Source organism: Columba livia, chromosome 1 (assembly GCF_036013475.1).
Source record: "Columba livia isolate bColLiv1 breed racing homer chromosome 1, bColLiv1.pat.W.v2, whole genome shotgun sequence".
Lineage (NCBI taxonomy): Eukaryota > Metazoa > Chordata > Aves > Columbiformes > Columbidae > Columba > Columba livia.
Window position 1 is genome coordinate 143802610 of NC_088602.1, and position 12895 is coordinate 143815504.

General features: G+C 43.9%; 1 protein-coding gene across 6 annotated transcripts in view; it reads left to right on the top strand.

Moving 5' to 3' along the window:
- Positions 1 to 12895, top strand: part of CCND2 (cyclin D2) — a 39642-nt gene that overhangs the window by 9762 nt on the left and 16985 nt on the right. For all 6 annotated transcript variants that reach the window (XM_065034493.1, XM_065034479.1, XM_065034501.1 and 3 more), the window contains exon 5: positions 8113 to 8243. In XM_065034493.1, the coding sequence (XP_064890565.1) occupies positions 8113 to 8243 (131 nt within the window). The remainder of the gene's footprint in view (positions 1 to 8112; positions 8244 to 12895) is intronic.

Sequence of the window (12895 nt, forward strand, 5' to 3'; positions counted from 1 at the left end):
GATTGTTGGCATTCTCTCTATTTCTCTGTCTTTATTTTGAGCCCAGTTTGTGAAACAAGCTGCATGGATCTAAATACACAGCCTCTCCCCAGTCCTTGCAGTGATTAAGGATTCGCATGAGCATGGCTGAAACTGGAGTGTATCCCTCATTGCTCTTGGTCCCATCTGAATGTACGGCTGCTGAGCAAGACAGAACCTGAATAAGAAGTTTTCTCTTTCCCCTGCCCTGCACCCACAATGCTTTCAGGAGCCTCTTTCTTCACTGCAAATGACTGGAAGTGGTATTCACCCACAGCCTGTTCTGGCTGTGCTTCCAGCACCATGGCCATGCAGACAGGGTGCATCATTAAGCAAAAACATGATCTGTTGGCTGGGAATTGCCCACGCGTAGGCCAGCTTTCTTCAAGCTGCCTTGCTTGCTGTGCGGGAAGCACATATAGATTTACAAGCACTGGCATAGCCTAGTCTGTCATGATGTCATTTGTTATCTCATCCCACTAGTGGCTCCCCATCCAAGTTAAAACCTCCTTCAGGAGTCTTCTGCATTTTAAAGGCGCTAAGAGCCTGCATCTGAACCCTCCTTACAATAAAGCTTGGCAAAATTTATGCTTACTAATTTTTCAGCATGGGAGGATCCTGTTTATCTGTGAGCCCAATGGAGATCATCCTTCTTCTGCTCTCTGGGATCATTGCTTTGTACCTTGTGTTCCTCCCATGTCTCCTCACATGGTGTTCCCTAGTTTGGGAATGTTTTCTCTGGGGTTCTTTGCTTGTATGTGCCATGCTCCAAGCCAAGGAATCACTCCTAGAGGAGTGGGAAAGGGCACTGGTTATGGAGCTGCATGCAGACCAGAAGAAGACCATTGCTTATTTCCTTGACTTCAGTGTGTCCGTCATTTCTTCCAGGCTGTTCAGAGTCACAGATGGACAGCGGCTTCCTTGCCTTATGCTTTCTTGTTGGAGGCCGTACGTGCCACTGTTTTGGCGCAGGATAGCCCTTTCTATCTCAGTGCCTATAAGGGAGTGGGTTTTGAGGGAGGACAGGCTGCACAAGTCAGGGTTTCCAGAAGAGGAGCTGTACATCTCTGAATGCAAACTGTAAAAGAGAGGTTCATCTCAGTGAGGTTTTCAGTGTTTTATTTAAGTGGCATGCAAAACTTGGAAGCAAAAAGCTTTGCAGACTTGCAGAGACAGAAGGCAACTTGTGTGGATTCCTAGACTCAGCCCTTTGCATGGTCTGTCCTGTGCTTCAGCCGAGTCCTATGGCAGGTGAGATGTTCCCATGATGGATACAATGCAGCATCTCATAGACTGGTGGCTTTCAAAGCCTGTGTCGGCAAAGAGGCTAAGAAAGTGAAGGAAAATTTCAGCTTTAAGTCAGTTTTGTAGTGTGTGCCAAACCTCTGCCCACTGTTGCTGGGACATTAATCATCTGCATTTGAAAGCTGAGAAGGCTTTTTTAAAACTTCTGGGCCAAGTGCTGGGTCCTCACTCAGACAGAAGTTCTGCAGACGTCAATGGGAGTGTTGTCTGAGCTAAGACTGCAAGATGAGGCCCAAAACCCTACTAGTGATCTGGAGGGTAACCACATGGAATGCTTTGTATCACTAAGAGGCATATTTGGTCTTCAGGACTCCTGCTGGGCAAGTCTACTATGCATCCTTCCCATCTCTGCCAATATAAGAGTAGCTGGGGTCTGTCCCTGCAGAGGATAAAAGTATGATACAAGTTTTATTCAGGACCTATTCTTTGCAGAGGGAAAGAAGTCCACAGAGGCTTTGTTGTGTGAATTGATCTCTTAGAAATAAAATACATGTTGCAAAGTGGCAGTGATTACACAGATGCATCTTGCATGACAGAAGAAAGAATAATCCATATCGATTTGTTGCCATACAAAAGAAGGCTCTTGCTTGTTCCTGGGAGAGGCAGCTCCTATCAGCATATTGAGCTTTCCAGAGAAATGAAGCCACAAGAACCATGGAAGCTCCATCAACAAGTAGCAGGAGCAGGGGAGTGTTTCTTGTGAGCAGACTCACTCTTTAGGTTGTAGGACCCATCAGATCTGGGAAGATGAGGTGGAAGGAAATGGAGGAAGAGAGACTCCACTGATACAAGCTGGTGTAATTCCTGTGCTGCCAGATAAGTTGCCCTCCTTCCTACCAGCTGCAGATCTGACCTTTTGATGGCTCATGTGCAAACAGAATCTTGATCCTTGGTTCATCTTCCTTACTGAAGGTGTAGAATAAATGAAACTAAAAACCAGTGCAAACAGTTGTTCAGGAATAGAGTTTATGATCAGCTAATAAGCAGGTTTTACTAAGTACTCGTATACTTTACGTACACTGTTTAACGTGTTTCCCTCTCTCTACCTCACTTGGATGGCTGTGATGTAGCATTAGTATTTAGGATACTTTAGACCCATTTGTATAAAGGCCAAATACTTTTTGCCTTACTGTAGCCCAGTAACAGAATTAGGCATATGCTCTCCTGCCTACTCAAAGAATAGAAGCAGGTCTTCATCCTATTTTACTTGACAATTTTTTGTTTGATTGTACTTGGCACTGCCATGCACTGTTTTTACGGGCTAAAAAGTTGTCTGGTTTTGCCTTCAAAAGCAGCGATAGTTAACATGGGGAAAAATTGCTGTATGTTGTAGAAATAACAAGAGCAAGAGAAAAAAAATGGCCAATGCTGTAAAACCCAACTGCATTTGAAAAAAAGGTAGCACACTGATGCTGGAATTGCATTTAGATCACAACAGGCAAGAATTAAATTCACTGCTTATATCTTTCCCTTAGACCTTTCTTCTAAACTTACCTGGTACAATGTAGATGCATGCTTGTCCTCATAGTAGAGTCATTGGCTGGGTAACGTTTGAGGCTGGGTGAAATTTGACTATTATCTATATAATTTTATAGCCCATGTAGATGACTGTCATGATTCTGTTCTCCTCGTGGAGGTAACATTCTTTTTTTTTTTCCCCTGTATGAAAGCATTGTCTTCCTCAAGACAGGGGTTTCTAATTCTCCATTTGCAACTCTGAAAATAAACCTCTATCAAATTATAGAGATGAAAACTGGCTGTTAAAAAACCAAAACAACAAAACAACCACAAACAAACAAACAACCTGTGTCGAGAGTCGTAACAAGGGTCATTGTGAGAAGGTAGAGTTCCCACCTGGCTTTGGCACACCGAGAACATTCAGCCTGGATATTTGTCAATGCTCTTTTCCTTCCGGCAGTTTTCATTTGTTGGCTGCAAGTTAGGGCTTCCCCTTGCAGGACCTCTCTGGGTTCCTGTCTCTAGTTCCCTCACTGTCAAACCTTACATTTTCCTGGCTCGGAGGTCATGAAGTCCACTGGATCAGGAGAGAGCCAGCAAAACAGCTCGGCCACGGCGTGCAGGGTCCTAAAACCTGGCCACTGCTTACGTGTGCCACACCGGCAGAAGAACGTCCTCGGTATGTGCATATGTGTGTGCCCTGGCTGTGTTGGCTCCAGTCTGAAAGCAGAGTGCAGATTGATGGTACCCTGAATTTGTTCGATGGCTCCAGCTGCCTGATCCAGAGGTGGCTGTGTTTCAGGGGGCACCGTTTCTTATATCGGCTTCTTGTATTTTCCAGCACTGAAGTTAGTTGAGTTGCGCAAGGTTGAACCGTTGTTTTTATTAAGGTCCTTTAGGAAAAAGTGATACCTATACGGGAATGGTATGGTTTCTGCTGTTTATTGCCTGGGATTAGAAGGTAAAACAAGTCCTGCTTTCTAATAACCCAGTTCTTCCTTGACGTGCTCGTGTGCTCAGATTTTTGTAGACTACACGTTGTTGCACTACTCCTCTGACTTCTAATGAGACTCTTTTGTGCTTTGCCACAGAATTGCATAAATCACAACAAAGTTAGAGACAGTGCCGTGTCTTCGGCACAGGCTTTGGGTGCTTGTTAGCCAAGGTTGTGCATAGATCCGAAAGAAGTGTTTAGTCCATAGCCTTGCTTCAGGTGTCAAGTAAGAAGTTCTTTTTACAAGATTCCCTCTGTAATTCAGGGTTCAAGATCTCCAACAAGGACTTAAAGTAAGAGCATCTGTTTCAGCTGTGTTTAAGTCCTCTCTCTCCCCTTTTTACTTTGATTTCTTTTTTTTTTTTTAAATCTCAGGGCAAACTTTGACTTAATTCTGGGAGAAGTTTTACCTGGGTGAAAACTGAGTGAGGCTGGTGGGACTTGGCTTGTTGTCATGGGGGAAGTGGGGATAGAGGTTTATGGTTGAAAATAATGTGTAAAAAGCTTGTTTTGAATTTCTTGATGGAATGTAAAGGACTCAGAGGGGGGTTATGCGTCCCCTCGGATACGGTACTTAATATTTATGCTTTCATTGCACCTTGACAAACATTTCACGTAGTTATTGCTTTGCTTGAATATGGAAATATGTTAATTACGGCCTTTATTCCGCTGCCTGCTCTTTTCCTCAGCCTTTTCTATTCAACCCTCTAGGTGGCCCAGCACAATGTGGCTTCTTTTCTTTCAATGAGCTCTTTCCACACTAACAGGGTCCAGGGTGATGTGGAGAACCATGTGCACAAAATTGGTGCACCACCCCCTATCCCTTTGTGGGCATGTCAGGTTAAATTCATATCAGCAGGAGGGTCACTGCCATGATTTTCAATAGCGCGAGATGAGGTGATGACTTCAGACAATGGTGCCACACTCTCCAGTTGGAGACACTTGCCTCACCAGTTGCAGTAGTTAATTAATATGCTAAAAATAGAAGCCAGTGATACAAATCGCTGCCTGTTGTACAACAAAGACTGGGCATGTGTAGCTTTGATAGCCAAGTTTATGGTGCTTGTTATAGAGGGAAGTTAGTTTAGAGCTAGAGGCAATCTAAGACTTTCTGGATGCTGAGCTTTAGTCACTCTGGGCCTCTGGCCATTCGCTCGCTGTCTCATTTGCATTATGAATGACATTAAGGGAACTAACAAGGTTATTGGGCATAGAAATGTTCTCATGTGACCCCACGTGGAAGCGGACCTACAGCAGTGCTAGTTGGCAGGGGCACTGTGGCTCTTTATTCAGCTTCCTAGGAAGACGGTTTCCGGGAGAAGATGTAAAATCAACCAGGAGAAAACCGGCATTTGGATAATGTGAAGGTCTTGATGCAAGCCCCTGGGAGGCAAGGAAGTTCAGAGGGCAGGCTGGAGCTGTGTCCTTCACTCAGCCCAGAGTGCCTGGCCAGTGCTGAGCGTTGGGTGCAAGACATGGGAGATCCCTGTTGCTTGGGTCTGCCCACCTCAGGGCTGGGTGAAGCTGCTCCGTGGGGGCTCAGTGACCACACATGAGGGTGTGGGTCCATCTGGGCCTCCGAGTGGGTCTGTTTCTCCCCACTGCTGACTCAAATGGTGGGTGGGAGGGGGTGGGTTTTCGTTCTCACCTGCTGCATCATAGTTTCCATAGGGACTCTCCAAACACCGGTAGAGTTTGAGAGGTTGCACTTCATCTTTTTACTACATCTTCCTGAAACTTGAGACAAGGAGCAGTAAATTATGGAAAGTCTGTTGCCACCTGTAGTTCCCATGGATAGCTAGGAAATGGTTTGGTAAGTCCAAAGGTTGGGAGTCACTTCCCAACTTAGGGCCACGTTGGCCCATGTGCAGCCTCATCCATGCCGATGCGAGCACACAGGATTCACAAACCCAAGCAAATGCGGTGTGTGCAAGAGGAGAAACAGACCCATGGAGATGTAGTCTGGGTTAATTTATCCATTCTCTAAATAAATCAGTGGGATTGCTCATGAATCACTATGTAGATGAGAGCAGATTTTGGGGATGCCAGGTCTCTTCCATAAATGTTTGAACATTCTTAAATTTTATAGACACTTGTTATTTCCTCCATGGACTAGGAGGAGACTCAGGACAGCCACGCAAGCACATAAACATTTATGATCTTTAGAAAAACCTCTCATAAATTAAGTCCTTTAACTATTCCTGGTTTTCCTGTTGGACATTTTAAACTCCATTGGAGTTTACAAAATGGACATTTTGTCCATTGGGCTTTGTAAACTGGTGGCCCAGCTATCACACTTCCTCTGTGGAGCCACTACCTACCAGACCAACCTACAGGAACAAGTTACTGCAATGTTTTACCCAGTGCCGAGTCCTGGGGCCTCCTGTCAGCAGCAATAAGCAAGAAAAGAGGCAAAACAGCATAAAACAAGATCTGTTTTGGGGGCTTAAAATCCCACTGTATTTGTGACCTGCTCTTGAGGTCCGGCCCAATGGCAAGTGCAACCAAAGGCTGAGGTGCTGGGGATCGGGTGCGCTCTGGGGCGCGCGTGTGCCCTGTGTCAAATAGTCTTGTCTGTTTTCCCTGGTCATCCATTTACAGGCAGGATGGGGCTTTCCCTTGCGTGTGCATGTATAAATGCACGTGAAATAAATGCGAAAGCAATTCTTGTTACCTCACCATGTGCCGAGATCAGCATCATCAGGGCTGCATCCCATACTGATAAGTAGGAGTTAAGGTTTTCTCATTGACTCACTCATTAGTGCGGGAAATAGAATGTAATTTCCAAAAACATTAGCTTTCTTATGTGCAGTGGGTTCTCGGTAGTGCATAATTATTATTTTTATAATAATGACATATATATATTTCATAATAATAGCTCATTGCTACTATCAGTGGGAATTTGCTCCTTCAGAAGTGTTTGTCAGAGGGTGATGTCTGCTGAGCTCTCCCAGTAGGGAAAACGGTGGACTTCAGCAGCATGCAGTGGTGAGCTTGCAGGCAGTCGTCTCCTAGTGCCTTTGCGGGAAAGATAAATCCACGTTAGGGTTTATCTCCCCACTTCTTACATCCCTCCTCTGTGCCGTCTGGATGAACGTTATGTCCTGAGTCCCATTCTTACCTGACTGCTTCATTTCTCATGGGTCCCAGGGACACATTCCAGGCTGGAGAAGAACATGCCATCTCCACAGCAATTTGCAGTATCTGCCAACTGAGAGTCTGGGAGGCCTGAGAACAAATCTCCATATGTCTAAAACTTGAACAGTCGCACAGACATCAGCAGGGTTACAGAATTTGTGGAGCTGAAGAGAGAAGGCCAGGGATCTGCCCTTAACAGAAGAGCAGTTTTCTGTAACATTCCATTTCTGTAAATAGACCAAATACATTGCTTGTCATTTATTTTGTATTACTTAGTTGGGTTTCCTCTTCTTTCTCCTCCATCCCCCCCCAGCTGAAAATTTGCAGAGAAAGGATTGTTAATGGATTATTGTTGAACCAAAGAACTTGCAAACCAGGTTTTGTTTTTGGAAGGTATCAGTAATCCAGAAGATCTCCTAGAAATGGTATTTAGTAGAACATGTCAATAAGCCAGAGTCTATGGCAGTTTCATAAAACATAAAATTGTTTTATGAAGGTCACAAGAACATTTAGTTTTATTTTCATTTCTCTCCTGATCCACACAGATGTGTGAAAGGAAGTTTTGAAATGTATTTTCAACTTGTTTGTTAAGAAATAGCAGTAATGACAAACGTGATCTTTGCTTTTTCTTTGGTTACGTAGCTATGGGCTCTAAGTGTTCTCACTTACTAATTGCAAAGGTGGTAAAGATGAATCGTTAATTAAAAGCTCTTTCTTGGACAGGTCTTTAAAAGCTCAAGTTAATTAAGTCTTTAAAAATTGATGTGACTAAAAATCTCAGTTTGGTCTTTTGTGATACCTTATTCCAGTTAGTTTTACGGTTATACAGAGAGTTCTAATGTGACCAAGACCCAAATTTCTGACATAAATTACAGAAAGCCTCCTTCTTCTCTTTCTTTTTCTTTAAAACTAAGGAAAGACTATTAAATATTGTCCAGGTTTACTTTATGCATCAGTGAGAAGAAAAGACTGAACCGCATTTCCATTTTAATTTGCAGATCTGTTACCCCTCCTTTGACTGCTTGTGATGAGCAGTATGACTAATGAGCTCCACCAGACCAAAAAGAGTGGCACTTTTCCCTTTCTTCTACTTCCCTGTTTTTTATTCTTGGGTGTGGTTTTTTTTATGTTGCTTGCCTCTGATGTTTTGCAGCTTTTCTTGTCTGGGCTTGGACTAATTCCCAGATCTGTTCTTGCAGATTTTAACTTTGCCCTGTACCCACCATCAATGATAGCAACTGGAAGTGTGGGAGCAGCCATCTGTGGCCTTCAGCTCGATGATGGGGACAGCCTCACAGACCTCCTGGCCAAGATCACAAACACAGATGTGGTGAGTGTCCCACATTCCTCTTCTCCTTTCACTTCTGTGGGTGCGGTAGAGAACAGGGCCATCAAACGCAGTCTGATCCTGAAAGCCCAAAAGAGCGAAGGAGTGGGGACCTCCCAAAGAAAGCGAGTTGCAGGCATGGAGCCTGCACCTTGCCTGTGGTGCTTCGGATGTCCAAAGCTCCTTTCCCACCCCTGCAGGATCGATTTTCATTCACCGTTTGTTCAGCAGCTTGGTGTGGACATCCTGCTCTGCCCACTGTGGCTGATGGTCAGGCTTGCTGTAGGGGGGAGCTGCCTTGGTACCGCCCCGGACGATGGGTGAGCAGGCAAACAGCATCCCTGGGTGCATGAGGCAAATCAGTATGTGCATCAGTCCTGTGTTTGCAACCTTGAAACTGCTCCTCGTCCTTATTGAGCTACCATCTAAATATCCTTCTCTTGTGAAGTGAATAATGAGGAAGAGAATAATGAGCTAATCCTCCACTGGCAGGATGCAAAGCAGGTGCAGCCCAGGCTGTCTGGATTTTTGTCTGTAACTTCGTTAAGCCTGCCCCATGAAGGGCATTTCTTTCCTTGTCAGAAAGTCCTGTTTTCTGTAGGAGAGGTGAATCTGATCAGTCGTTCAATGTGATCGATAGTTCAGTGGTGCTCAAGCTCAGTCAGAAGTGAGTTTGCTGGTCTGGGGTCAGATTCTGATGGGGACGTCAGAAAAACCCAAACCTGACAGCTGTACTTGGCAGTCTCAGCAGAAAGTTGGGAGGACTGAAAGGAGCGCTCAAAGTGCCTTCCCAAGGAGTGGTGCATCTCCTGCTGCATCCTCGTGTCGGTGGGACACTGTGGGGAGAGCTTATGCTTCTGCAAATCCAAACCGCTTGGTCTGTGAATAAATAGGAGTTTCATCTCTTGTGAAGCTGACATGTTTAGCCATCATGAAATTCACTCGAAGGAAAATGAGTAAGGCTTTCTGAAATGCAGGCCACTAATAAGATGATGCTTTTTTTTTACCATAAAAGTATCAGTTTCCAATTTGTTGTCCTTAACATATGCTAACTACAAATCCTTTGATTGCTTTTACTTTGCAGGGTAAATACACTGTGCATTAGGTTTGTGATAGCATTGTCAAGAGAAGGTTTGTTTTTCCAACAAATGTTCTATGTTTTGGTTAAAAAGGAGTAGTCACCTTTAAAAAAAAGGGAAGAATTTCACTATTTCTTTCTTTCTTTCATTGAAGTTGATCCTAATTTTCAAGTGCCGTTCTGGGACTTCTTATTTCTTTTGATTGGAACTGGGTTTTGCAGAGAAAAAGGAACATTTCCGATTCTGAATGCTTACAATGTAAATCAAGTAGCTGTAGAAAATTAACATACATTTATTTCAGTGTAAATGAAAATTTTACACAGGTAATTGCTCTGTTGTGTCTGTATATAAACATGGAGAAACAGAGTGGCGATATGTTACAGTAAGCAGCAGGAGCATGCAAGGAGGAGAATCCTATATAACAATGCAGGCTGCATTGCCTGGTGCAAGTATTGCACAAAGCTTACTTGTACAGTTGTCACATTTAAACTGCATAAATCCATTAAGTTTACTTCGTTTATGTGGTTAATAAGAATTATCTGTTATTGATACTGATATTGGAAGTTATTGCCTGAATGAAATTTTCTCCTTGGATGTTTGTGTGACTGGATGTAACATGATGATTTAGAAGCTGCATCCAGCAAATGTCTGGGAGGAGTCGTACGACAAGCGGGTAGATGTGAGAGGGACATTAGAAACTAGGTGGAGGAAGATGAGGATTTAGGGAGAGGCTAGCATTTTGTTAGCAAAGATGCTGTCTTCAGCCAAGGTTGTGAATATCTACAGAATAAAGAAAATGTTGCTAGCCACTAAGAGCTTCTTGTATAACTCCATGTCTTAACTCCATGCATGGAGTGTCTGAAAGGTTGGTGCCCCACCACTGTCATTTTCCTTGTTATACGATGATGCCAGATGAAGTTGTTCCTGCTGGGCTGCTGCTTATTTTTGTGCTTGTTTTTGCTCGTCTATGCTCACACAACTGTCCATATCCTTGTATTTCAAACCCATCCCGGAACTGATCCAGCTTAAAGAAGGGAGGAAGGACCACTTCTTGTTATTTTGGAGCTGGTGGGACAAAGGGGAGCTTGCTTGATTTCTAAGCTGGATCGTTTCACTGATAGGTTTCAAAGAGCAGCCTCACAAACGGTGGGGAGAGCTGTGCACCGTGGCACAGAGCAGGACCACAGGGCAAGATGGAGATGAGAGGAGTATCTGGAACTGTCATTGTCTGTGAGCTTCTTGTACTACAGCTATGGATATTACAGCCCAATGAACCACCTTTGTAGTCAACAGGACAAGGATAACAATGAGAGCGAGAGAATGACAGCTTGGGGTGAGGAATGGGAACACAAATAGCCCTTACGGTGGCAGAGGAGGGACAAGGGAGGCTTGCAGAGTGCGGGAGAAGAGAGTAATTGGGAAGCTTAGGGGGAGCCTTCACAAGGTCAGCACCTACTTCTGCTGCTGTGAAGCAGAACAGAGCACATCACTGCCAGCAGAAATTGATGGGTAGTCCTTTGGAAATCCTTTTTGAAGGCAGAGGCAAGAGGTGCTCAGGTACCACCAAAACCCAGACCTAGAATAGATACCCTGAGCAGAGCTCATAGTTTTGTTCCTATTCCAGCTGATTCCAGTCTTCCCATCACCAGACCATGTTCCCCATATTGGTGACCTCCAGATAAACTTCTGATATTGTTTCCATAGTATTTTAACACTTGTTGGAAGGAATATGCCAAAGTAACCCTTGCTGGTATATTTGTATTTGACGTCTTTGGTGAATTTTGATCAACCATTGAGTAGCTGTGAATAGCTGGGCTTCATCTTTCTTGAGATGCCAGGGAGTTTGTTGTTCAGAGTTGTTCTTCATCTCTTGTAAGAGTTTCCCTGTACAGTCACAAGGATCTTTTCCCTCTTTGCTCCTTTTCAGCATGGGCAGGCCTGCATAGTGCTGATGATACTCAGCTCTTAGGTGCAGGCAGGCAGGCTTGACACATGGGCCAGGTCCACAAGGGCTACCTCATTGGGACCTTGCAAGATATTTAGGTCTACCTTGATTCCTTGGTCACAGGGAAGAGCATTTCCCTTCCTTACCCATAATTTTTGCCAGCAAAAGCATTTTGAGCATCGCTTCCTGACGCAACCCTTGCTGCGGTATCCTGTTCCTTAGTCACCTTTCCCTTGAGTTACTGCAATTGTGCTGCATGGGGTCACGTTCAGAAGGTCCTGCAAGGATAGATGCAGCTGCTGGCTTGCACACCTGCGCCTCACGGGGGGAATTACACCCACGAGTGTTCCTGCTGCACGTCTCTCTGTGTTTCTTTCTGGGTGCTGGTGGGTGCCTTGCTGCTTCACATGTAGAGCCCTGCTTGAATCGGGGTCCCAGCAGACTCTTCCTCTGCTCGGTCTGGGTTCCGGGGATATTTGGGAAGACTTGTTAGGGACAGAAGTCACAGTAGGGTGTCTTTCTGCTGGAATTTTCTTTCTCCTTGGTATGGTAGAGCCCAGGTTAATTGATTTTCCAAGCATGTTGTGAGCATAATACTCAGAACTACTTTAGCGTGGGTATACATGGCTTTGTTGCTGTCTTTGGAGTTTTTCTGTATTTTCTCTTTGTTATTTATTGATACACATTTAAAGCTTATGTTATTTATCATATAGGAGGGACTTGAAGCTTTCTTGAGCATCCCAATGCTTCTTAATGTGAGGCCCTTTTTCAGCATCTTGCAGATTGGACAAACTTTCTCATGCTGAATTTTTCTATCCTGATTGTTTTAGTCTGAAAGTAAATACCTGTCAGAACAGCTTAGTAGTTCTTAAGTGGCTAGGAAAAAAAAAGATGATGTTTCTTTGCATTGAAAATTTCTTCATGCCTTTTCTTTGAAATTAGCAGATTTTTTTTTTTTTTTTTTTTGGTCAGAAATGTGGTTTTGCCATCCTGGTGAAAATCTTCCCAAATTTGGCTGAGCATGTATGACTTTGAAAAAAAATAAAAATAAATACTCTTCCCAAATAACAAAGAGCTGTTAACATTTTACTGGTTACATCATCTCGCAAGAGAAGAAGGGTCTCAGACCACAGCAGCACAGACCACAGAGCGAGAGTCTCACTCAGCCCCCAAATCAGGGCACACTTGGGACAAAAGGAGCTTCTAGATAATGTAATTGCTAAAAAATTTAAGTCTTTGCAGAAGTTAGACATGCTGTCATTTTATCAAGATGTTTCTGTTGTTGTGGCAGAGGTGGCTTTAACTCAAAGTCTGTCTCCTGCAAGCTTTGAAGTTGCAGCCCAACTAAAGGTGGACAGAATTTTTAACTTGGGGCAAAATAGTGTATTTTTCATTAGCCAGCTATTTGGAAATGGGAGAAATATTTTGGTAGATACTTTCCTGTAACTTTTGGGTTGGAATCAGGGCCCTGGATTGCAAAGTTTCATCCCGCTTATTAAAGCTTGAGGGAGAAATAAGTAACTGAAAACAGGGTCACAGGGAAGTATTGGGCAGTCTCAGCAATAGGTAGTAATACCATCCTCATCTGTCAAATGTATTGTTGGAAAAAATGTACTGGCTAGATTGTGTAA